General features: G+C 52.0%; 1 protein-coding gene across 5 annotated transcripts in view; it reads left to right on the forward strand.

Moving 5' to 3' along the window:
• Btbd9 (BTB domain containing 9) overlaps positions 1-25,364 on the forward strand; it is a 410,025-nt gene extending 384,661 nt beyond the window's left edge. For all 5 annotated transcript variants that reach the window (XM_058581418.1, XM_046450749.2, XM_046450748.2 and 2 more), the window contains 2 exons: positions 8,316-8,394; positions 24,466-25,364. In XM_058581418.1, the coding sequence (XP_058437401.1) occupies positions 8,316-8,394; positions 24,466-24,663 (277 nt within the window). In that variant the 3' untranslated portion in view covers positions 24,664-25,364. The remainder of the gene's footprint in view (positions 1-8,315; positions 8,395-24,465) is intronic.
• Positions 25,365-25,630: the final 266 nt, after the last annotated feature.

Here is a 25,630-nt window from a genome sequence, read left to right on the forward strand (position 1 = left end):
TTACCAAAATCATCTGTTGTCTTGCTACTTTGGAAGACCTCTGGCAAGCATACACCAGCTCTTCTGTCCCCTTGCCCTTGTTTACAGCTTTTGTTTGTATCAAATCAGGGTGGGCATTAGGGTGGCATCTTACTATAGTTCAGAGCCATGCCATGCGCTACACTGTGATCACCTTCCTTTTTTTTCTTTTTCTTAGAGGAAAAAAATTAGCTTAATTTTCTGTATGCCTGTTATTTGTTGATTTTCTACGTACTTATTGCTGGTTCTTCCACCTGTCTTTTGTTAGAGGAGCATAGTTTCTCTGGATTTGGCCCGATGCACATGGTGAATCAGTTCTTTCGTCCCTGGAGTCCTCAGTCCTGTAGGGAACCTGGTCACTCCCTAGCCCTGCACTGCTCTCCTCCTGGGGCTTCCCATCCCAGCACCCGAGGAGTTCTCCTTCCTCTGCTCCATGCCTGGATTTCTTATCTTTCCTTTGCCTTGGTTTAGTGCTTTGCTTTGGCGAGGCACTTTTTCTGGTAGTTTCCTAGGAATGCTTTGGAAGTAAATTTTTAGAGATTCATGCTTAGAGTTTCTTCATTCTGTCCCACACCTAACTGGTACTTTACGGGAATAGCTCTCTGGCAAGGAACTAATTTTTCCCTCAGCATTTGGAAGGAAATGTTCCATTATCTTCTAACTCCCAGCCTTGCTTTTGGAGACTCTCCCATGAATCTGATCCTTGGGTCTCTGTGCTCGCCTGCTTTCTCCCTTCCTGAAGCACATAAGGTCTTCTTCTTCTTTTTTTTTAATATTTATTTTTTAGTTGTAGTTAGACTCAATACCTTTATTTAATTTATTTATTTTTTATGTGATGCTGAGGATCGAACCCAGGGCCTCGCCCATGCTAGGTGAGCGTGCTACCGCGGAGCCCCAGCCCCAGCCCCAGCCCCACTTAAGGTCTTCTGAAATGCCTCAGTTCCACAACAGGCTTCTCTCTGGATCATTTCTCCTTCATCATGGTGGCTACTTGGCGCACTCTGTAACTTGGAACCTTAAGTCCTTCGTATCTGGGAAGCTTTCTCACGTGCCTTTGGCACTTTCTTAGCTCATATTTTCTCTGCTCTTTCTTACTGGAACATCTCATTTGAGAGGTGGGTCTCCTAGTTTGAGCTTCTCCTTCTTTCTCCAGTTTTCTTTGTCATTTTGACATGTTGGTAAAGTTCTTCCACCTAGGTAGGTGTGTGTGTGTGTGTGTGTGTGTGTGTGTGTGTGTACTGGACCACTGAACTGCATCCCCAGCCCTTGTTATTTTGTGACAGGGTGTCACTAAGTTGCCAGGCTGGCCTTGAACTTACCATCCTCCTGACTCAGCCTCCTGAGTAGCTGGGCTTACAGGCGTGCACCACTACAACCAGCCTCCACTTAAGCTTTCTAACCCTTTTGTTGAATTATTTATTTCAGCTCATAGTTTTAATTTACAGGAGCCCTTTCTTATTTTCAAAATGTTCCTTTTTTTGTATCATTTTATTCTCATTTCAAAGGTACAATGATCCTTTCTTTTATCTTTCAGAGGATAGCAGGTTTTTTTTCTAAAGTTTTATTCTGCCTACTAAATCGTATCTGTGTTCTGGAATAGTCTTATTCTGTTTACTTTCCATCTTCCTCTTTCATGTAGTCTTTCTTTGATGATCCTTGGTGAGCTGTTCACCTTTGAACCTTAGATTTTGACAAAGCTGGCTGGAAGCTTCGTGGTTGGGATGTGGACTTTCTTGAGGGTTATTAGGCAGGGATGGGGTGTCACTGGGGGACCCCATCATGCAGGTCAGCACCCCCTGGCTTTCGATCCTCCTTACTGAAGTGCTCTTGGAGCTCTGCCTGGCCAGCTCCTCCACTGGCTTCAGGTCTCCGCTCAGATGCCACTTTCTAGAGACCATCCTTGGGTCTGTTACACCAACAGCGTTGCTCTCCCTGCTCACGCACTTTCCGCTTCCCTGTAGCATCTTTAAGTGCTCAGCCTGTCTCCCTCCACTGGCATGTAGGCTCCTGGGGGCAGGGACTTTGCTCTCTGCTCTGTCCCCACAGCCAATTTCCAGTGAGCACCCAGTCAGCATTTACCTGTGGAAGGAGGGCAGGGCGGAGAGCTGGAACGGGGGCCAGCACCTTTAGGTCTTTCCTCCAGTCTCCTGCCAGGGTCTGAGTCTGGGTCTTGGGGCCTAAAGGGGGAGGGAGGGATGGGGCCTGAGAGTCTCCCCACCTGGGATGGTCACTCAGTGTAACTTCTCTGCTCAGCTGCCGCAGGGCCCCAGCCTCCGCTGTGCCTACGGTCCCTGGAGTCCAGCCTTTCTCTGTCCAAGGCCTTCAGAGTGAAATGTCTCTCTTGCCAAGGCAGAGGGGGGCTCACCCCATTGTGCAGGAAGTAGGTGGTGGGGGAGTGCATCTGCTCCTTTGACCAGCCTTTAGCCAGTCCTCCGGGTGCTGCCCCTGCTCACCCACCTGTGCAGCCAGCTAGGGACTCAAGGGCCTGAACTTCCCCAGGGTCTGCAGTGAGTCCCCACTCTGTGCACAGCCTTCTCCACAAGGTGTCAGCCAGATGGTTGGATTTCCTCATCCTTCCTCTTTGTTTTGTGGTGTGTGTGTGTGGGGGGGGGGCGGGGGTGTGTGTGTGAAGCATGCATATTTGATGTGAATGGTACATTAAACTTCTTCACCACCTGTTCAGTGGAGGGGACAAAGATTAAGCCATGGGTTTACTTAACCATGTTTAACTGCCAGTCTGGCTTCGGGCACACAGACACTTCCTGTCTCTCTCTTCCCAGGGTTGCTCAGGTATTCCACAGAAGGCTCTGGCGTTTGCATTCTCTTAGAGCATTCTCAGCAGAGTCACTAAGTTTCCAGACCCTTTGGCACAGGTCCCACAGGAGGAAGCAGAATGGGGCTTAGAGAGCCACGCTGGGCGAGCTCTGGCCTGTGTGGTCAGCATTGGGCCACTGGGGCGGGCTCTGGGGCCTCACGGATGGCAAGTGCAGGTCCTCCCCCATCTGAGGACTCCCCCGTCCTCTGCTTCCTCAGACAAAGGTGCAGCTGTCTCCAGCCAGCAGTGCCACCTGGAAAATCCACAGCCCTACCGGAGGACCAGCTCCACTTTCCCCAGATTTTTATAATTGCAGTTTGGTTAATTCTACCTCTGGCAAATTCCTTCACACACAAACACAGAAACTGTTTTGATCTCTGTCTTCTCTCCTCCCCCTCTTTATTTCAAGAGCTATTTAAAATACATAAGGAACAAAAAGTGATATAACATTCAGTCACGTCCTCATCCCCAGAATTGACCGTAGTTAGTATTTTTCACATACACTTCAAGTCATATTATTTTAATCAAAGCAATGAGACATTCCAGTTAGTGCTGAAGTCTCCTTTGTTTCCCTTCCCTCCCTCTCCTCTGAGACCACCGCTGTCACAAATTGAGCACATACACTTCCAGAATATTTAAGAATATTTAACAATCATGTACATTTCGTGGAGAATGTGTAGCTTTGAGTGTGCCATCCCACATTTGCTCGGGGTCCTGGACCTCGATTCTCAGTGCAGCCTCTGTGTTAGGATCCGTCTCCCCGGACTCACCTCTCTGTGGAGGAGCACCTGCCATGCAGGTCCCCACAGGAGAGGACATAAAGACATGCTAGTGGGGCTGTGTGAGGGCCTGGGTTTCATCTCCAGCACCATTGAGGAAAAGAAAAAAAGACATACTGGTGCTCCCCAGCAGACACTGTGCTTTCCCCATGAGCAGTGTTCCTGTGTGTCTTGGGGAATCCATCTGACCCTGTGCAGTAAGAGCCGTCACTGTAGTCTCCCCAGGAACCATACAGGAAATGAGACTCCAGGGGCCAGTCACTGGCCTGTGGTTGGCTTGTGATCCACTTGTGTGGGGTCCCCATGGTTCTGGCCACTGTCATCCCCAACCCTGGAGTTGTGACCCACCTGTGAGTGAGGCATCACTAATACTCTAGGGCCCAGGAGAATAAAACCCAGGGGATGGGGATGGGGCTCAGGCTCGGTGGCAGAGCTCTTGCCTAGCACGCGTGAGGCACTAGGTTTGATCCTCAGCACCACATAAAAATAAATACATAAAAGGTATTGTGTCTATATACAACCAAAAAAATGTTAAAAAAAAAAAAAAAAACAACCCAGGGGACAGTGAGTAGTCAGTGGCCCCCAACTCCCAGCCACATTATCTGAAAGTTCTTCATTGTTCTTTGGTGGAAAGAACACAAACTAACAGACACTGAATCCTGCTTCTGTCTCGACTGTACACCTGGCTGCTCTGGGATGCTGCGCAGATGGCCCATCTTCTCTGCCTGGTGCCTCACCTCTGGGCGGGGCTCCTGCTGGCTGCCCACCTACCCTACAGCTTGTCTAGGGACCCAGACGTGGTCTGCGTGGTCTGACTCGCTGGGCCCCTTCCCTCACCTTCAGCAGCCACCTGCTGTGTTCCCACTGTGTCCCCGTGACTTTACGTGCATGACAGCATTTAATCCTCATTCCTCAATCAGGGGCTTTGAGAAGATTGCTTTCAATCCCTTGTTTTTCTGATGTGCTTGATTACTACTATGGCAACAACATAATTTTATTTTCTTTTTTTAAACTTGATATATATAATATTTCAGCCTTATTATGTGTTAAATTGAGATTTGTGGGTGGGCCTGGGAACCCCATCAAAATTTATAGCTCTATTTCTTTGGAAAAATTGCTTTCAGGCATCACACAACCAATTACAAGGGAAGTTTGGAACTCCACCAGTTAGTAAGTTGGGTCCACTGTCCTGTTTGCATTGTTCCCTAATTAGTTTGTGGAAGGATAGTTAATCTCCCTGGTGAGACAATAAATTTCTTAAGGGCAGGCAGTACATCTTGCACGGATCCCCCATCACACCCAGCAGGTGCCAAGCTCAAGAATATATCAACACATTCTTGTTTCTCCAAATTTCTCCAAAACCCAACTGCCTGTCTGCCTCAAAGAAATGGGTGCTGATGGCAGTCACCTGGGGTGCCCCTGGTGGTCATTGACTCATATACTGTCAAACTTGATGACTCCTAAATGAGGCCCAGGTTCGTCTGTTCCAGGTTCATTAATTTTTTCTAGAACTTAGTGTGTGTTAACACTGTTCTGGGTGTTTTACATTTGTTAATGTATTTAACCTTCATAAAAATATTTTAAGGGGCTAGGGGCAGTAACTGAGTGGCAGAGTGCTTGCCTAGCATGTGTGAGGCACTGGTTCAATCCTCAGCACCACATTAAAAACAAAACAAAAAAATCATAAATTAATTTAAAAAAAGATATTGTGTGTTCCTCTACAAATAAAAAAAAATTAAAAGAAATATTTTATTTTCAGTATTCTCATTCTACAGATGACCAGAGAGGTTAAGCAATTTGCCTAAGGTCATAGAACTGTTGAAAGTTTAAACTGAGATTCAAACTCAGGCAGCCTGGCTCCAGGACCCGAGCTCTCAACCATTGCACCCTTGTCTGTGAAAGACTAGGATAAAACCTTTCCTGTCACCTGGAAATGCTCTCCATAAGGGCACAGCACTGCATTTTCACCAGCTTCATACCGTGTGATCTGTGTCAAATCCTTGGGCAACAGACAAGGTAGATACATTTTTTAGCACATACTAAATATTCTACCAAATTCAAACAGTATGGAAAAGTCAAAAAAATAAAGTAAATGATTCTCAAAGTTCTTCCATCAAAGTTAAGATCTTGGTTGACATATTGGATTCTATGGACGCTCCTCCATGAGTACACGTGTACGTTGGGTGACATGGGAACTCCTTCCAGATGCATTGACAAGTGAGGAAACCACACCTTAGGAAATTGTATGCTTTGTCCTCTACAGAGCTAACAGGTTCAGGGTTGGGACTTTGGTCCTGTTTGGAATTTTCAGTTTATGGTAAACTCTGAAAGTAAAGCGCACATTTATCTTTTGACCCCGTTCCTCCTATTTAGACACTTTCCTCCCAGGATCCAGTCCTAGTGCTGAGCTGAGAGGGCTGCCACAGCCAAGGCTGTGTTAACTTTCCTGGAAATTGTGCCTACTGAAGAAGAGACTCCGGGTGCGTGGTGGGTTGGGATACTTATGCAGATGTCAGTAAAGCTCACTAAAAGCCGCTGTTGAGCTTCTACTTGGACCAAGTCCCCTGGCCCTGTGAAATCTCAGCTGAGGTGGTGTCCTTTGAGGAAGCACAGTGATTACAAATGCAGCTCAGTTGTGGTGATGCTGTTCCAAAGCCACCTTGTCTTTTCCTGTTGAGCAGCATCTCCAGTTGTCTTAAAGAAGTCCAGGGGAAATGGAATCTAGTGGCTGGGGAGAGAGGCGCTCATTACCTCCCCCCAGCCAGCTTCCTTCCTGCAGATACTTTGGTCTTAGGATTGGTATCTACTTCTGCTGAAAATGAAATCATATATTCAACTCTCAGGCTGTGTTAGTGAAAATGAACTCTAATGTGATTAGATATTAATGCAGCGTAATGGAGGATCGGTAGTAAATTGAGACCTTCTGATCTTATTACTCCACAAATGCTCCCTCCTACTCAGGCTGCTGCCCTGCCCAGAGCCCTGAACCCCAGCAAGCCTGGGGCAGGGAGAAAAGAGCTGCGGGAGGGGAGAAGGTGAGAAGCGGGGGCTGGGAGCCAGGCTGCTCTGAGGCCCTAACCACGACAGCCAGCCTCACTTCTCCCTGAGCCCCTTCCTCTCTGCACTGCACAGGGGGAGGGCGGCCCCACCTGTGGAGGACCTAGAGTTCCCAAATGTAAAGTCTTACCTTAAATCCTGCATCACTAGGAGATAGACAGGCATAGGGCTGGAAAGCCAAGAACAAGATCTCCATGCGGTCTACTCTGCTCCTACCCGCCACCCCATGATCCTCTCGTGAAATGATGACTTAAACCCAGTAACAGTGGCTGTAACTTGTGTTGGTTGTTCCCTTTCCTGGTCTGGGAGGCAGGTGGGTGCCATCAGCTTCCTTTAGGGAGAGGGATGGGACACTTAGTTCAAAGTGGCAGCCAGGCCTGTGGAACCCCAGGACCTCGCACACCTCCCGGCCCGCAGGCTTGTCAGAGTCTCCTGCCAAGAAATGGGCAAGAACGCAAGCTCTGGGGATGTCAGGTGGCATCACCTTCGTGTATGAATAATGGTGTTTTCACAAGGAGAGCGATTTTTCTTACTCTGTTTTTAGAAAACTGCTTTCAGAGGCGCAGCCTTTGCACACAGGATGGTAACGACTTTTTAATGACCTTAAGAGGACTGGTGTCCAGGCAGCAGTGAATCAATCTCAGTGGGAGGCTGGTAGTGAGAGGGAAGATGGAACACCTGAAACAAGAGGGGAAAACAAACTGCAAATACATATATTTCCTTTGCTAGCGTTCCTTGGTAATTAGACAATTACAGGAAACAGCTTCGCGGCAGCTGGCATTTCCACTGTGTGAATGGAGGAGGGATGGCAACGACTGTGAACTCCTCACGTTTATTATAGAAAATATTATTAGAGTTTACGGTCGTGGGTGCCTCGTGTTCCTCCAGCGCATTCTGATGAGCTGCTGGGCACTAGCCAGAGCCAAGTTCCTCCTCTCCGAGTTTGTTTGGGGCCTGCTCTGCTAGCTTTTAAAGGAGTGGCCCTGCCCAGGCTGATCAGAGCAGAGTTGCCTTTAAAATACTGGGTTTGCTTCTGAGAGCTCCCAGAGCCAGGCCAGGCTTTGGAAATGGGAAAGCTGCAGGCCTGGGGAGCCCCGCCTTCCCCCAGGTGCCCTCTATGGCACCATAGTGAGTGGTCTGCTGCTCCAAGCCCAAGTTCTGGGCTTGCCCACCCCTGCTCTGCTGCCCTGCTGTGAAACTCTCCTCCTGGAACCTTGAGGACCTGCCCCCCCACACACACATCCGATGAGTTGCCCTGGTCATTCTGCCCACAGCCCTCTGGGTCACCATCCCATCCTATTTTATGGATGAGGAAATGTATTTTATGAGCTCCCGTCACCCTAATTGTGTTTATATTTTGCTACACTCTTGTCCCATCAGACATGGCCTACACTTGGTGTTCATTTTTAGAGGGCTTTATAAAAATCCTAAGTGCCAATCTCAGGATATGGGGTGCCCTCTTTGATGAGATGTTGGTCTGAGTGGGGCACTGTATGTTCCTGCCTCTCGACTGCCACCCTTCCTACAACCCCCACCCTTCCTACTGCACAAGCACCCAGGCTGGGAGGCCCCCCTCATGGACAGGGCCACCAGCATGGGTCAGTTGCACCGTGTAACCAGGCCAACGGTTGTGTTTGCTCTCGCAGGTCCTGGCAGTCGGTGACTTTTGAAAGGCAGCCTGCCTCCTTCATCCGAATCGTTGGAACACACAACACAGCAAATGAGGTAAGGGCCTCTTTCCATGAGCAGCGCCGTGCCCTCTTGTGATGTCCGGTAAGTGGTGCACCGAGCTGAGGGGAACCATTGGCTTTGCCTGCTAATGGCCTGCTGTCCCCACAGCTCGGTGCAGAAGAAAGCCCCGCTCTGGCCCACGGGGCTGTTGTGATCGCGCCTAGCTGTGCCTTCACTAGCAAACGAAGCCAGCACCTCCTGCTCTGCTTATTCCTCCTGCCCCCTTGCAGAACCCACCATCACAGAGCCCTGGAGAGGTCAGGCGGCCTGTCCCTCCTCTCAGAGTCCTCAGCCCTGCAGATGACGGGGTTCGTAGGGGCCCTTAGCACTCTTGAGTGTGGTGTCCAGAATATGGATGTGCTGTTCGCATCATGTGCTTATTTCTCACTTTGAAGTCCTCGTCCCACATGTGGTGTGCCCCACTGAAGGGACTGCTGGTCAAAGACGTGACATGTAAGGGGTAGCAATGTGGAAATTCAGGAGGTAAATGAGAAAGAAGCACGAAAGTGGGAATGATCCTAGTTTCCCTCTATTGTGCAGCTTTCTCAGTCTCAGTTCTGGTGGCTTCGTGGGTGTCCACCAGAGCAGTGGCCTGGGGCCCCATGCCTGGGCCTGGTGCTCTGCAGCACCACCTTAAAGTCTTCGTTGTTTTGACCTTTGAGTCCTGTTTTGTGGAGCCCTAGAGGTCAGAGGAGCGAGCGCCCAGGGCTCTCCTACTCCACCTCCTGCCACTTCTCGCCTTCCCAGGCCTGGCTCTCAGCCACAAGCTCCCTGGGCCCTGGCATGGGTGCTGGAGGGCTGGGGTCTGGTGATTCCTAGTGCTAGTCACTGGATAGGGCCCTGGACACCACGAGGGGCTGCGATGGTCTGAGGGCGTTCCCGTGGAGCAAGTAGCAAATACAAGGATGGCAGGGTAATCGAGGCTGGAAGAGGGTGGTCACTTTTCCTGCCTTTTGAACACAAGGCTCTACATTTTCTTCTTGCAACTGGCCCTGCCTGTTTACAGAGCTGGCCTAGCTCATGCATTGTGTTTGTGGAATCAGGATTTTCCCAGAGCTTATTTACAGGCTCCTCTCTGCAGGAAACACACTGTGGCTATGGATCATTTTTATTAAAAAAAAGTGGGGGGGGGGCACCAAAATTAACCTAAACTATTGCATTATATTTATTTATTTATTTATTTGGGTACTGGGGTTTAAACCCAGGAGCTCTTAACCATTGAGCTATATACCTCCCCAGTCCTTTTTATTTTTTTATTTTGAGACACAGTCTAGCTAAGTAGCCAAAGCTGGCCTCAGAACTTGCAATCCTCCTGACTAAGCCTCCTGAGTTTCTTGGAGTACAGGACACGTTTCCTACAGTTAAAATATACTGGCTTTTAAGAATGCTTTGAAGTGCCAGACACACCTCAGGTTTTTTCTCTTTAAAACAAACCTGAAAATTATAGTAGTAAACTAATTGTTATTTTTAAAAGCAAAAATCAAAAATTCTAAACATCAAGTCATAAAAGCACTTTTTCTTACTTTGTGATGTAACAAAAGTAAATTTTTAATCTACATTTTAATATAAATTTGATTCCTAACCAATAATATTGTAATAATTCTGCCAATAAATTTCCAGTTTTTCTTACTATTTAAGCTACATTAATTATGTGTTACTTACTAAATTTGAGAAAAACTGAAATTTATTTTTACAGGTAACATATTGAACTATTAAAATTAAAATTAAATATTTTTCATTTGCAATCTTTACTTTTAGTATAATACACTTTATAATACACATAATTCACTTTATGGCCTAGCCAGGGCCTCTTCCAGGCCTGAACTCAGTCCCAGCCTCATCACCTCTGGGACCAAAGGAATGAAAAAAGAACCTTGAACATTTTATTTCAAAGCTGTTCTTGATGGAGAATATCTTCCTAGACAAGGCTCTAAAGTTGGCATGCAAAACCTCTTTTCCATGAGGAATTTCCCAAAAATATCCAGGACCCTGGTCCCTTGGGTGAAGATGATGCCAATCAGTTTACATGGCTGGCCAGCAGGCACTAGTGACATGACGGTCCGTCTCATAAGGCTGATGAGTAACTTGCTCATTGCCTTATTGAATCAGTTATTGATCAGGAAAATAAAGCCTCAACATGGTGTTTCCAACTGGAAATCATAAAATAAATGGTGAACAGGACCATAAGAGAAGATCCATAAGCTGCACCATCCTCAGAGCACACAGGAGGACACAAGGTCCACACCGTCCTCAGAGTACACAGGAGGACATGATAAAGTTGGTTTCCCAGGGTGTCAGGGATGTAGCTATCTGTAGCTGTTCCGAGGTTCTGGGACATCCTTTGGAAGAAGCAGTGTCACCTGCCTTAGAGAAGCAGCAGCCCAGAGGTAGAAGGGATGGGCTGCTTCCTGCGAAGGAGGATGCGTCCGGCAGGCTGGGCAGGACTCCTGGGAAACAGTGCTAGAGGAAAACTGAGATGCCCAACAGGAAGGTGCTCACTGCCGCATGGGCACAGCCAGGGAAAGGACACTAGGGTGTGAGTCCAGTACAGTCCCGATGTGTAGTTCCATGGGAGCAGAACTGTGCGATCAGAAATAGGGGTCCAAGCACCTCTTTCTCACTGCGGGGGGTGGCCTGGAGGGCAGGGTTGCGGGCTTTCCGCAGTCTGCCTCCACTTGGTTGCCAGGCGATGCCAGTGGCTCTTAGCCCGGGCCGCGGGAGCAGAACACGTCAGCGGGGCCTGAGCAGCAGATGTTCGTTTCTCCCAGCTCCACCGGCTGGAAGTGTGAGGTCAGAGTGTCGGCAAGGTCTGGCACTTCAAGGGGGTCCTCTTCCTGTCCCCACCCTCACTGGCCTTCCTTGGCGAAGGTACTCAAGAGTATGATGAACTCCCACCGCCCTTTTCCTTCATGTAAGGACACTGGTTCCATCAAGGGGCTCCACCCTCGTCATCTCATCTAAACCTGACCACCCCAAAGTTTCTGCCTTCTACTACCAGTCCACTGGGGATTAGGGTTTCAGCGGTGTGTCTGGGGGACCCAGAAACGCAGTCAGTTGTCGCGGCTGTCATTTCAGGCAGAGCCAGGACTTGTTCCCTTTTAGCTACTGGGTGTTTGTAAACCCAGAGGCTTCGTGCAAATTGCCAGGAATATAGAGGGAGTTGAGAGGTGAAACTGTGTGTAAAAGACGAGCCGTTTGCCACGTCCCCAGGTATGTCTGCTTGCTGCAGACACTGTAGTGGTGGGGTGGTGCGGGGAGCCCTGCGTGGAGTGCTTCTGGGAGTGGAAGAGCTTTCAAGGAGGTGGGAGCTGTTTCCACAAAAGGTAGAAAGTGGCCCAGAGAGAGTGTCAATGGCCAGAGCTGCCTGCTCTTCAGAGAGACCATGGCCAGGAGCCCAGGGAGTTGACCGCCGTGACCTCCCGCCATCCGGGTGCTATTGGAGTAGCAGAGGGCACATGCCCAGCCATGAGTGGAACCGCCTTCCGAGCCCAGACGGCTTGGGCTCTTGCCCACCATGGATCGCGCCCGTCTTGCTCTGGTGGGCCAGGCCTCCTGCCTCCAGAGGGGCTGGCATCTGTGGGCTCCACGGTTTTCCCCTTTTCCCTTCATCAGCTGGCTCTTGGGCATCAGCAAGCGGCCTGGCGGGCTGTGGAGGCCCAGGCTTCTCCATCACCTGTTCCGCAGGCTCTGATTCCTGCAGCTTCCTGGCCTCTCCTCTGGGAAGCGCGCGTCTGCTGCTGGCATCTGTCTCTCATCTTCTGTCGTGAGCACCACAGCAATGAGTTCATTAGGTTTTTTAGCTTCGTTTATGACTTCTGTCAATAGAGTCCCTAATGCTGGCCTCTGAAGACGCCCACCCCCCTGCTCCCATGTGCTTGGCGCTGCCCTCGTCATTTACTCAGCTCTCACACCTCTTGCCTGTCATTTCCCGCCAGTGTGTCTTCCTGTCCCTTTGCCCTGCAGTCTCCTGCATGGGGCTGGTTCTCATGTGCCTGCTGCTCCTCTCTTTGGCCTTGCATGGTCTCTCCACATCTTCTCTGCCCACTCTCAGGGCTGCCCTTGTCTCCCCTGTGCCTGGCACTAGATGGCAGACCTGTCAGCTTGTCCTCGAGCTCATCCACGGTCCCCTTCAGTTGGTCACCTGATTCCCCAGTGCCTGCTGCTACCAAGCTCACTCCTGGCTATTCCTTGGCCACTTTTTGGTGGTCTCAGTGGCTACTTCAGCAAGCTTGTGTGCATTCGTGGTCATCCCCTTGCCTCCGTGGCTGATTGTCTCTGAGCTGCCTGTGGGAGGCAGACATCACTCCCCTTCCTAAACCTCTCTTGTCTGGAAAAGGTCAGACACTGGGCCTTGTCACTTTCCCTGCAGCATCAGGGCAGACCTCAGTTCCAGCTGGCAAGTGCGACAGAGCAGGCCTGGCATCTCCCATCATCCACTCCCCCTCATCTGGTGACCTTAGCACATAACGGAGGTGCACACCTGCATCCTCGAATCCACGGAATTCAAACAAGATCCAGTCTGGGGCCTTGTGAAGATGGTCAGTGGTATTAAAAGTGATAGAAGTGGTGTCTGTTTCTTGTTATGGCTTTATGAAGCCCTGAGTTTGAGAGAAAGTTTCGGAGTGATTTTTCAGTAGACAGGGAGCTGAGGGTTGACAGGACCACAGGAAGAGCGAGCTCTGTGGCACAGAAACGGGCTCCTGCCACAGGACCGCGGGAAGGCGTCCGCCAAGTCAGTAGCAGAAACTGAGGAAGGCATTGATGGGTTGCACCGGCTCTCTCAGTTCCCCTGTGCTCATTGGACTCATGTGGCAAGAGGAAAGCTGTGTCAAGGTCACCTTTGCATCTTCCACAGCTAGCATGGTGCCCGGCATGTGTAAGAGTAGAGTACCTGTGAGCCACGCAAACGGAATAATCTGTTCAGCCATCTCTGCTCCGCCCAGTCAGTCAAACAGGAATAAAGGGAAAGATTTAGTAAAATAACTAGTCGTTACCAAGTGGCCATGGCATTCCAAGACAGCCTTCGTGATCATACTGAAGATTTCCTGAACCCAGAAACCAAAAACTTCTATAAATGAAAAAATGTGAGTCCCAAGCATTCAGCATCTCTTAGGTTAGGACCCTTATCATAAAATAATAATGACCTGAAATGACAGTACCGGTGGCTAGCGTTGACTGAGCACTGATCTCAGGCCAGGCCCTGTTCCATGCCCTGTGTCCTCATCACATTATTTAACACTCACATGTTCAGGAGGTTCTGCCCAGCCTCCTCCTAAAGGTGAGAAAGCTCCGGGGAGCAGCGGGCAGCTGTCACCCGTCCAGGAGTGTGGCTAGGCCCAGACCTCTTGAGAGGTTTGGTGTGCCCAATATACCTGAACAAACGTGTGTCACCTTCTGAATACAGGCCTGAGCACTTCCGCTCCTGTGCGTCCTCTGAACGAATTCTCGTGCAGGTCAGGTTACAAATGAGTACACCACAGCAGGGTTCACAGCAGACCCTGGGGCACCTCCCAGTCATCCGTCCACAGAAGAAGGGGAAAATAAAGCACAGTGCGTCCCACAGTGGATGATGACCCAAGTGGGTGAATGGCAGACCGTCTGGAAGGACAGTGGAGAACGTGAATAGTCAGATCACATTCATCTGGGTGTGGTGGTGCCCACCTGTAATCCCAGCAGTGCCAGAGGCTGAGGCAGGAGGATCACAAGTTTAAGTGCAGACTCAGCAATTCACTGAGACCCTGCCTCTAAAACAAAAAATAAATAAAAAGGGCTGTGGATGTGGTCCAGTGGTTAAGCACCCCAGGGTTCAATCCCTGTTAACAAAAACAAAAAGAGGTTATATTATAGAAACTTCCAAACCCGTCCCTGTTAACCCGCGCGTTTGCACATGAGGAACTGCTAAGAAGAAAAGGCAAGGGGGGCCCCTGGCTCAGGCAGAATGGCAGCTCCCTCGGGTGGGGCTTGCAACTGGGGCACGTGGAGGCCCCGCTTCTTGACCCGGGTGGTGTTTGTGTCAGTGTTCATGGCATAATCGTTCAACAAACTTTCAGTGTAGAATTTTCACAGTGAAAAATTTTGGTTTTAAGCAAAAAAGAAACCTTGATTAGGAAACTGAAGCTGAGAAATGCTAACTAATCTGTGCAAGGGCACCTGCCATTGAGTGTCAGAGCCAGGATTCAAATCCAGGCAGGCTGGCTCTCAGCACCCTGGCTGCTGCGTCTCCCAGGAAAGCCTGGAAAAGAACAGGGGCAGAAGTGTGCCCTGCTGTGCCCTGGCCCACGACTCAGCCGCAGACTTGGCGAGTAGGCAGCTCCCCGGGCTCACACTGCACAGGAGCCCATTTTAGGTCAGAGGAGACACTGGGAACCGAACCGCCCTTCCCACAGGGATTGCAGCCTCACTCCCTGGTGGACGTCACCTCCAGGAGGTGACATCTCAAATGGCTGTGCCCAGTTGATGGTGAGGGGTGAAGTGCGTGGGGTGAGCTGCAGCCACCACAGCTCCTTCAGGTACAGGCTGGCCCCAAAGCAGGGGGTCTGTAAAATGCATCCAGGGGACATGGCCCTTGGGGTTGGGTCTACATGAATGAGACCAGGTTGTGGAGGGTCCAGGAGGGTGGGATGCAGATGACATTGCAGCTTGCTGCCTGCCATGTGAGGAATGGTAATGGACCTGTGAGCTTGTCGCAGGAGGCCTGCGCGAGGAGCACCGGCAGGACAGAAAGTCTGTGAGTGGCTGCTGGAGCTGCCCTCCAGGACCACTCAGCTCAGAGCCTCTGAGTGAAGCAGGATTTATTTACAGGCTTCTGTCAGGCCAGTGAGTGGCTCTGGGCTCCCAGTGCCATCCTCGTTCCCATAGCAACACGTGGCTCTAATGGAAAAAAAAAATAGGGAAACAGATTCCGTTTAAAAAAAAAAAACAACAAAAAACCAAAAAACTAAACTAAATGCTCCTTCCTGGCCTGGTGGTGATTCTCGTCCAGACCCTCTCCCAGAGCTGACCTCGCCCACCTGGCTCCCCAGGACTTCGCCTGGAGTCTCCTCCAGAGGGCATTGATCTAGGCCCAGAAGGTGCCTCAGGGCACCCACTTGCTCCCCAGGCCAGAGCTCCCAGAGGGGCAGCAGCAGGGGTGAAGCAGACAGCCCAGTGGCTGAGCTGCAGAGAGAAGCAGCCCAACCCTGAGACCGCTGGTCTGCAGCGGGGACGGCCCAGTCTTGAGGCTCCACTGCTGCCCAGGGGAGCACCTGGCCCTCCATAGTGTCCTGTCCAGGGGCTAGGGAAGAGCTGCGCATGGGGAAACCTGCTCGGGCACAGGAATAACCCAGACACACCCAGGCTGGAGATGGCACTGTGGACCGCCTGTGCTTATGTGCCAGAACAGGGTGCAGGGCCAGAGAAGGTGACACAGGAATGCCTGCAGGGAGCAGGGCATGGGGACTGTTGGGCCCAGTGGTAGACCCCTGTGAGCTTGCGTGATAGTCCCAGCAGGAGGTTCTGACTGGGTCCCACACCACATGACAGCATTTTTTGCAGGGGTTGAGGGGAAGACTAGGGCATTGATCCAGGGTACTCTACCACTATATCCCCAGCCCTTTTTATTTTTATAAAAAGGGTCTCGCTAAGTTGCCCAGACTGGCCTCCAACTTGCAACCCTCCTGCTTCTGCCTCATCAAGTCCCTGGGGTGACCAGTGTGTGCTCCCATGCCCAGCTATACTGCAGTGCTAGAGGGCAGAGACTGTGTTGTGGCATCTTTGAGTCTCTAACACCTACCCCAAGGCCTGGCACACAGTTGCCCCTTCACGCATCAGACCAGGGCCAGAGCTTTGGTGCAGGATTCTGTATAAAGTAAGCCCTGGGGAATCACCCGTGGCCACCCAGAGCTGGAGGACAGGGAGAGCTGAAGGAGGTTGCACCAAAGCTGTTCCTCTGTCCTTGGAGAACTGAATGTGGAGTTGGTGAGAAAGTCGGAAGCTTTAGTTGCATGAAAATATAGGGCAGGGGAGGAGCCTTGGGATGAGTGATCCAAACCAAAACACGGATTTAAGGATTACACAGGCTGGTAGTGATCAAGGCCAGGTGGCTCAGAGAGTCCGAAGGGAGGGCCTGGAAGGGAGCTCTGCACAGGGGGAGGGGGCTGGTGAGGTGGGAGGAGAAGGGAGGGAGCCACTGCAGCGGCTGCCAGCCCTCAGGGTACCAGCCTCTGCTCCCACCCATGCCACCAGGTCACTTCACCTCCCTGCCTCACAGAACACTTGCCTTTAAGGACAATGAACTGGATGTTAGAGGTTCCCTCTCAGTGATTTAGGAAGAAGAACAGAAAAATATTTCATTTCTTTCACAATTTTAAAAGAAGACCTTTTTTATGGGCATAGTTCTGCTTAAGCTTCTCTTATGAAAGAGTTTATCGGGGAAATAGGAAACGTGGTGACACTGAACACATGTCATTGTTTCAAAGGCTGCACAATTTGTGGATGTGTCATGTGGGGCAGTTTCATTCTGCATGCTCCACAGCCTGGAAGGAAGTGTCCACAGACCTGGGCAAGTGAGTGCCAGGAGCCATAAAGCCATGGGATAAATGGAAACTTCCAGCTCCTGAGGATGACCACAAACAGTGTCCCCATGCTGAGCCGGCAGTTTGGAGAGAGGACAGAAATCTCCAGGCAGCTGGAGCTCTTTGAGACAAAAGGCACCTGTGGAGCATGGTCAGCTGAGGTGAAGAACCGCCTGGGGTGGGGCCCCATGACCCGAGCTGTCACTGGGGTGAGAACAGGGCCACAGCTGGGCCTTCTTGGTGCCTGTTCAGTGGGAAGGAGCCTTGGCAAGGCCACATCTGCCAAGTGGGTTATTCAGGTCTCCCAGAAACCAGGGAACAAGACTTTCTTTGTTTCTTAGTAGAGTTTTTCATTTTGTTTTGTTGTGTTGTTTAATAAAAAAAAATAGAAAAATACCTCTACCACCTTGTGGGCAAATTAATTAAGATAAAAGAGCGACTCACTCTCCCTGGAACAAAGGAGTGCACAGGCATTTAAAACCACACGCCGAAATACAGGCTACCTAGGGAAGGCTTGTCCCCAGAACTTTATCTGTGGATATGGGAAAGTGGCATGGAAGGAAACTATTGTCATGTATGAGCTTTGTCACCCAGAAATTCACTTCCACACCTAGTAGGGATAAGTACTTGAGCAAAAATATTTGGGTTCCATTAATAATACAGGAAGATTTTGCTCCTGGTTTGAAAATGTCTTCTCATGAAATGATTCCTTAACTAGAAACAGGGTGTGGGGCTCCTCAGATGCACATGTAAAACCAAGGCTTATAAAAAGAGATGCTTTGTTGGGAGGGCTTGGTCTTCCTCTAAAAAGGAACAAAAATAAAACATCTATGCAGTCTGAGTCTGGACGGGTTTCTAACTCTTTCATAAGAGAATCTTAAGCAGAACTATGTCCATCCCAGCCTCTGCCCTGGGATGAGGAGAGGCCCCTATAGTTGTCTTCACGAGTCTGGTAAATGGCTGCTCTGATGCCACCACCCGAGCCTCATGGAGGGAACCAGTCTTCAGGGAATGGATGTCGGAAGCTGTGGCCTTGTGTCTGACTTATGGGCAACCATTGAGAGGTAGGTATCTATTTTATAAAGACATGTTGCCTTATAAATGTAAGCTGAAAGCTTGGTTCAGAAATCCTATTTGTATTGGTTGGCATGAAATCAGGCTACGGCAGTTCCTCAGGAGAGACCTGGGAAGCAAGGCAGAGTCATTGATCAACATTTATTAAATTTTCCCAATTTCTGCTACAGTTCACAGTACTCTTAGGCCAATTTGGGAAAATTAGCAGATGCTTCTTCTCCTAAAAACCTTGAAGATATGTCAAGCAGATAGTGTTTGGGGATTCCCTCTAATGAAAGGCGACAGGCAGTAGCCAGCTGAGGAATGAGCCTGATGGCCAGGAAGGGGCCGGGCATTTGCATACATCCTGGCCGGGGTTTGTGGAGAAAAGAACACCCTGGACTGTTTCCACACGTCCAGGATTACAGCTCCCAGAGAGCAGGGCAAAGTGATAATAAACAGCAGCTACCAAAGGATGCCCAGATTGTGACTAAGGCTGTGTCAGATTCATACACACGACTACATTGCAAATTAGCCGGCTCCTCTCAGGGGATAGATCCAGAGGCCATTGAAGATGGTTCAGCGAAGGTGCCCCTTTGTGAGCAGCGGCAATCAAACAGGCTAATGGGATGCATGATTGCCGAAAAGGGGAGCGAAAATGATGCGGCGGCCACAGTAATGGCTTTGCATAAATCAGAAGCGCGTCTCTGCCCTGTATGCCTCATTCACTTTTGGTCACATCCTTTCCAAGGGGTATTGCAGTCTCGGGAAGGTTCAGAAGGAAGAAATTGAACCACACGAGCTTCTGAGTGGAAAGAGGCCTGGGACCCAGCTGATTGGCCCACAGGGAGGCCCATGGGAACCTGTGGGAAGAAGGGCTGAGGAGCGCCGGGTAGGGCATGATTCCAGGTCCCCTCCCTCCCCAAGGTAATGACAGTCTGCTCAGGCCATCAGTGCCCTCCTCCAGCCTCCAAGAAAAGAGCAGAGGCATCAGGACTCCTTCCTTTCTGCACCTCTGTGTGGGGCAGGAGCAGCCTGGGCCCAGCTGGGATAGCCCAGCCTCCCATGAAGGAGCTAGCTCCCTACCACAAGCCCGCTGGTCACTCCCACTCCAAGAGAAGAGGGCCCAGACCACCCCCCAGTCCTCCTCTGGTGGCCAGTTGTGAATCTCATGGTCCCAGGGGAAGGAGGCCCTGTCCTGCACAGGACACCGAGGAAGAAGGATACCACAGTGTCCACTGAGCATCTGCTGCGGTCAGCCCTGGCTGGCGTTGACCACACTGTTGCCGCATGTGGCTCCAGACGATGGGCTTCATTAGCAACAGAGATGACTGAGCCAGGCACACCTCCACGGGGGTGGCAGAGAGCCGTGCTGAGCCCCCATTGTGGCCTGGAAGCCCCTCTTTGCCCTCTGTCTAGAAGGCCACTCCCTCCTGTCTGCTCACAGCTCCTCAGGCCCAGGCTGGGCCCTCCTCTAGGCTTTCCGAGCCTCCCTTCCAGGCAGAGTCTGCCCGTCTACCTGTGCTGTCAGAATGGTGGTGGGAGTCAGGGTTGATGCTGTGGAAAGTTCCAGGCTTTGGTGCTGCCCAGCCCTGAGGGTGAATGAATCCCAGCTTCCCGCTGTAGGCAGAAGAGCTAATGCGCTGGCACAGAGGTGCCTCTGCCGGCCCTGCCCGTGTCCCTGAGATCCTGACCTTGGGCTCATGTGTTGGACACGCCTGGTTAGAGCTGGTGCCCAGCAAGGTCACTGGAGGGTAAAACAGCAAATCCAGCGAAGGGTGGAGGACCCTGAGTGACCACAGTGTGGCGGCCGCCACATCTTCCCCAGCAGCCGCCAATCCCTGGTCCCTGTGGACCCTTTTCCTTCCTTTATCAGTCCTTAGTGAGTCTGTTATCAAGTTCTGTGTTGTTTTTCTTTAAAAATGACTCCTTCCTCCTGGTTGTAAGCTGTGCTTCACTTCAGGGGATTTCAGAGTGTAAAGGTCTGTCATCTACTTTCTTTAAACACTTGTATTATTTGAATTTGTCACCACAATCGTGCATTTCTTTTGCAGTTTTTTTAAATGTGAGAAATGGTGCTTCTCCAGAGCCCTTGCGCTGGCTCCTGCCTGTTCTGGGCTGTGCCCTGCCCCTCCTGTCCATCCCCTGCCCCCTCCTGTCCATCCCCTGCCCCCTCCTGTCCATCCCCTGCCCCCTCCTGTCCATCCTCACCTCCCGTGCCCTCTGCTCCGGAGCCCTCTGTCATTGTCCTTTGGCTCAAGAGCCCAGAGTGGCTCATCTGCACCAAAGGCAGTGGGGGTTGCAGGTCACAGACTGGAATGCAGCTCTGATGCCCAATGGCTGCACCTGGGCCACAGCACGCAGGGGACTGTTGGGGCCAGTATGGCCTGGGACTTTCCAGGGTACCCTTAACTTGGATGGAAGATCCTGTCATGAGCTTGTGGTATCTGAAAGACGAATAGTTGTGATTTCTGTGGAAGAAGGACCTGCAGGAACACACAGAACCAGCTGTGGGGGCTCCCGTCGTTGTTCCCAGGTATATTGGGAATCGGCACCATTTGCATTATTATTTGAAGACCGGTTGTTGGAGGGCTCAACACAGGGTGCGGTTCGCAGCACTCAACAGTAGATGAGAGGAATTTGTCTGGAAATGGGGATAACGGTGGGACGAGAGTAATGACCAGAACCAGGCCATCAGCCTCTTTCAGGTCTCCCCCCGGGCAGCTGGTCTCCCCAGGCCCTCCCCAGCATGAGTGGAGCAGGCACCCGCCCTGCGTGATGTATGGGGACCGTCCTTGGAAAAGAAGCACATTGTACAGGATAAGCCACCAGGCCATCCTGAGACCTTTTTATTTCTCAGTGCAGGGTTTTTATTGATTTGTTTATTCCTGGGCAAGACCCTGAGCTGCAGCGTGGACAATGAAGCTTGGTCCTTGAGGGTGATGGGAAGCGACAGATCAGGGGCCAGAGGCTGGAGAGGGGCGGCCACGGGCAGGAGGCGCCTGGATGCTTGGGGCGTCTGGGGAAGAGCTCACCTGGCTCATCTGGACAGTCACAGTCCTGGAGAGGAGGCAAGAGCGAGAGGAGAGGGGACCATTCAGCAGGAGAGGGCACAGAGAAGAGGTGACAAGGAGGAGGCCCATGTATGTCAACTCAGGGATCAGTGTCAGCAGCACAGCGGCACAGCCTCCAGAGGTGTTGACAGGACTGAGCGTGCGGATTACACAGCAGGACGGGCTAGACGGAGTGCCCCCCTGGCGAGGGGCCGCAGTCCAGGCAGCCCTTCTGGAACCCTCCTTCACGGGCGCTGGGCTCAGGGGGTGCCTGGTCGTCTTGCAGAAGGGAATGGGGTATGCATCCAGCTTGGAAGCTGTAGTGTGCTGCGAGGATGCTCCTCAGAGCCTGCCCCGTCCCCTGCCTGGCAGAGGTGTGTTCCTAAAGCAGGAGGGACTAAGAGTCAACCCAGAGATCCTCCTTTTCTGCAGAAGCTTAAGAACGCAAAGCTGGTAGAGGAGGACAGGTCAGTCCTGGCCACCCAGAGGGAGGTCTTCAGATTCCCCCTGCTCAGCCCAGGCAGTGCTGTGCCCCAGAGAGCCTGCAGATCTCCACGTAGGCCCCCGGCTGACCCTGGCCCTGCTGGCACTTGACAGGTGTGGGCCCACAGCTGGACCAGAAGTGGACTTTTGCACCAAGGGAAGGGAGGAAGGGGAGAAAAGGTGCTAACCGGATGCGGCCACCAGCACTGGGGAGCAGTAAGAGTCCTCAGGAGGCCCTCTGTCCTCGTGACCAGCCTTTAAGGAGAGGAAGCAGTTCACCTAGGAGAGGACAGCCGCTGCCAGAGGGAGAGGGCGGACCCGGAAATGTGCAGGCTCAGGGAGGCTTCGTGGCCGAGCCTGGAATGTGAAATTCAGAACAGTGGTCACTAAATGAGTTGAAGCCAGAGTGTGCAAAAGCCAGTTGATTTGGGAAGGAAAGCACAGTATTTACATCCTCACATAGTTCCACAGCAGACAGCATGCGTGTCTCCCTCTGTGGACATGGTTCTCCAGCAGAAGGGCGCACGTGCTCCGGCTCCCGCTGGGCAGGACTGGCGCTCCCCTGGGAGAGCACCGCCAGCCCTGCCCACCAGGCTCCTCCTGAGCCCCTTGTCTGCACCTCCTCAGGAGCATGGGGGTGTCCAGCCGGCCCTATCCTGCCCCTGTGTGGGCTCTTACCACAAGCACAGTCACCAACCACCAGCAAATCCAGAGCCCCGGGAAGCAGGCCCTGGGAAGGGAATGGAGATGAAGCTGCTGGGTGGGCTGGGGAGGCCCAGCAGTGTGGCCCGCCGCACGGCTCCGTGGGACCTGTTGCTCGTGGCTGTCCACGTAGGCGCCCACCTGCCAGGCCTCCATGCACATCTCCACAGCCAGCTGCCCACCTGCCCTGGCCTTGGCATTTGCACCCAGAATCAGTGACAGTTTGCAAGTCACATCTCCCCCACCGCGTCAGGCCCTCTTCACTGTCCCCGACCCCTGTCTCGTCACTTGACACCAGAGATCTGAGGTCTCCTCCCCGAGGCCTCTGTCCCTCTCCAGACCCTCCCCTCGTGTGGACTCTTCTCAGCCCGAGTCCTCTACTTCCCTCCAGGTCCTGCCTGGACGTTTAAGAAGAACTACACCCGCGGCCGAGCTGCTCCCGAGTGCTGTGGGGCTATGGCCTCAGACACAGTGTCTGCACGGCCCCCAGGAGAGCTTGGAAGAAAGTATGACATGCTGAGCGTTAGATTGAGATGTAGATTAAGTATGAGAAAAATAAACATAAGATGGAAGATGTGGATTGACTAAATATCAGGAACTATTTGAAGACATGATTTGATAAAATAGATTTAAAGTAAGTTGAATAAAGCACACAAAAATCTGATAGTAATTATGGAAAAGTTTTATCCGTGGATTTTAGCCAGTGAATCCTGAGAATATTTTCATAATTCTGGAAAAATTCCAGCTGCATTAAAATAATTCACTCATGTGGACCCTTCAGAGGCTCTGAATTCAGAGCTCTAAGCCAGGCCACCTATGGGGTTCCAGGACACCTCAGAGCCCAGTGACATGACAGGCTGTACCTCATCCCATGCCTGAGCTGGCAAGAGGGAGCCTGGGTGCCTGGGTGGCGCTCCTGGGTGAGTGGGCACGCAGGGCTGCCTTCGCAGGGTAGCAGAGACGCCCAGACTGTGAATTCAGGTGCGCCCTCAGCAGGTTCAGAAAACACACCTTTGAAATTGATTCCCTTAAGACTGCAGCCTGCACCCTGGGTGGTCGATCTGACCACCACAACTGAAGAGGGTGGGATTCCTGCCCCTCAGAGCTCGATGGGCACTGGGAAGTGGAGCCCCAGAAAGATCCGGCTGATGGACAGCAGAGAGGATTTTCCGTTTGAGGCTGGGCTGGGGGCAGCCTTCCTGGCTAGGCCTCTGATGGGGCTCCTCGACTCCCCCCAGCCCACCCTTCAGCGGTCACTGCCTGTTCAGTGCCAGGCATGTCGGGGTCTCTCTGGAGCCAGGGGCCCGGGCTCCCCACTTGCCCAGCATGTTCAGCGTGTGCCGTGTGCACAGGGGCCAGCAGCACTGACTCGGGGCTCCATGGTGCTTCCAGTCAGACCCACTGCAGGTGGGCAGCCTTTTGCTGGCTTCTGGAGGGGGGTCACCTACCCTCAACCAGGTGGCCTGCTCCTCGGGTGAGGCATTTGTTCCAGGCCAGGCCAGGCAGGGTTGGAGTCCATCCCTAGCACAGCTGCCCGCAGGCTTCGCTCAGCCCTTGTAGGCCTTGCCAGGGTTCCCAGGTCCTCTCCAGGGGTGATCCCTGCTGGCTCTCTTGTTACCACAGCCTATGGGGGGAGATTTCCCATCCATGCTGCTCACCCTGCAAAAAGTGTGCCCTCAGTGTGTTCAAAGTCGTGTGATCACCACCACAATCCACACCTGCTGACTGGACCCGGCCACCACCTCAATGGTAAATTAATTAAAAGGGAGAAAAAGCCAGGCGCAGTGGCACACGCCTGTAATCCCAGCCTTGGAGGCTGAGGCAGGAGGATCTCGAGTTCAAACCCAGCCTCAGCAATTTAGCGAGGCCCTAAGCAACTCAGTGAGGCCCTGTCTAAATGAGACAAAAAGAAGCGGTGCAGTCTGGGGATGTGTGTGGCTCAGTGGCAAGTTGCCCTGGGTTAACTCCCTAGCACCCCCCCCCAAATTAAAAATAAACAAAAGGAGAAAGAGCCCATGAGACAAAAACCACCCAAACGTGGTCATCCTGTGAGCACATTCTGCAGGAACCTGGGTCACAGTGTCCATGACTTTGGTACCTGACTGGTCAGGTGCGTCCAGGGTCTCCTAGTTGCTGCTTGGTGTCTGTGCAGGACTGCCCCTGGCAGCCCGGGGTCTCCGGCCAACCCCTCACTCACCAACTCCTTTCCTCTCCTCACCCAGGTGTTCCACTGTGTCCACTTTGAGTGTCCTGAGCAGCAGAGCATCCAGAAGGAGGAAGGCAGCGAAGAATCAGGGACAACGGATGACAGCCTGGCCAGTCAACAGCTTGACCCTCACGCCCTGCGAGCCCCCAGTGGCGGCTCGCTGCCCCCCAGCCCAGGCTCCAGCTCGCGCTCACCCAACCGGCAGCACCAATAAAGGAGGCAGCAGACATGGTGTGACTGGGTGGGCCTGGGCGGCAAAGGAGGTGTCCCCCGGGCATGGTGTTTGTGGACTGCCCTCCCCACATCCAGGGAGGAGCAGGCTTGGCTGCAAACTCGGACACAGAACAGGCTTCCTCCCAAGGACAGCAGGGCCCGCTTTGTTCTCCTCAATTTGTCCAAATCAGGCTAGTCTCCAGGGGGAGAAATGGGTCTTCAATCTTCATCAAGTCCACCATTAAAACCCTACCTCTCTAATCTAACCCAGGCAGAGGGACAGAAGGAAGTGACACTCAGGCCCCAGCCCACTGCAGAAACGGCAGCGGACCGGAACAGAAGAGAAGGCACTAGGCCCTGCTGGCCCAGAGCGCCCTGTAGGATTGGGTCCCCTGGGACACCGGCCCTGGAGGCTGGTGTGCCCTCTAGCTCCTCTCCTCCGCTGACTCCTAGCTTTCCTCATCTCTGTGAGGCGCTCCAACAGCAGATGGCTTTTCTGATCCCTCTACAGTCATTTCCCTCCCTTGGTTTTGAACGGTTTCGGGGCAGGGCAGAGACTGTTGTCCGTCTGTCTCCTGAATGAGATGCAGAGGCATCTCGTGGTGACACCTGGTCTCACAAGGTAAAGCCTCCGTTCAACAAAATACACAGTGAGCACATCAGTCTGTGGACATTCGAGTCAATAATCGTTCAGGTTGCTCAGTTATTAACCTGTCATTCCTGAAATGTATCCTGCCTTTAAGCTTCGGCGGCTGACGAGGAAATAGTTACTATGCCAGCTGCTAATTTAACACTCAGAAGTCTGTGGACAAACATGCCAATTTCTGGTGGGCTTGGCTCGGGTGGCCGAGCATCGGGAGCACAGACCTGCGTCTCTGCAGCCTCGTTGTGCTGCTGTGTTTTCCCCACACTACAGCACATTGGGCATTGGAAAAGGTATTTCTCAGAAACTTCTCTCCTAATCATCC

The sequence above is a fragment of the Marmota monax genome, unplaced genomic scaffold (assembly GCF_021218885.2).
Source record: "Marmota monax isolate L192 unplaced genomic scaffold, Marmota_monax_Labrador192_F-V1.1 WCK01_AAM20220418_F8-fsc00127, whole genome shotgun sequence".
NCBI lineage: Eukaryota > Metazoa > Chordata > Mammalia > Rodentia > Sciuridae > Marmota > Marmota monax.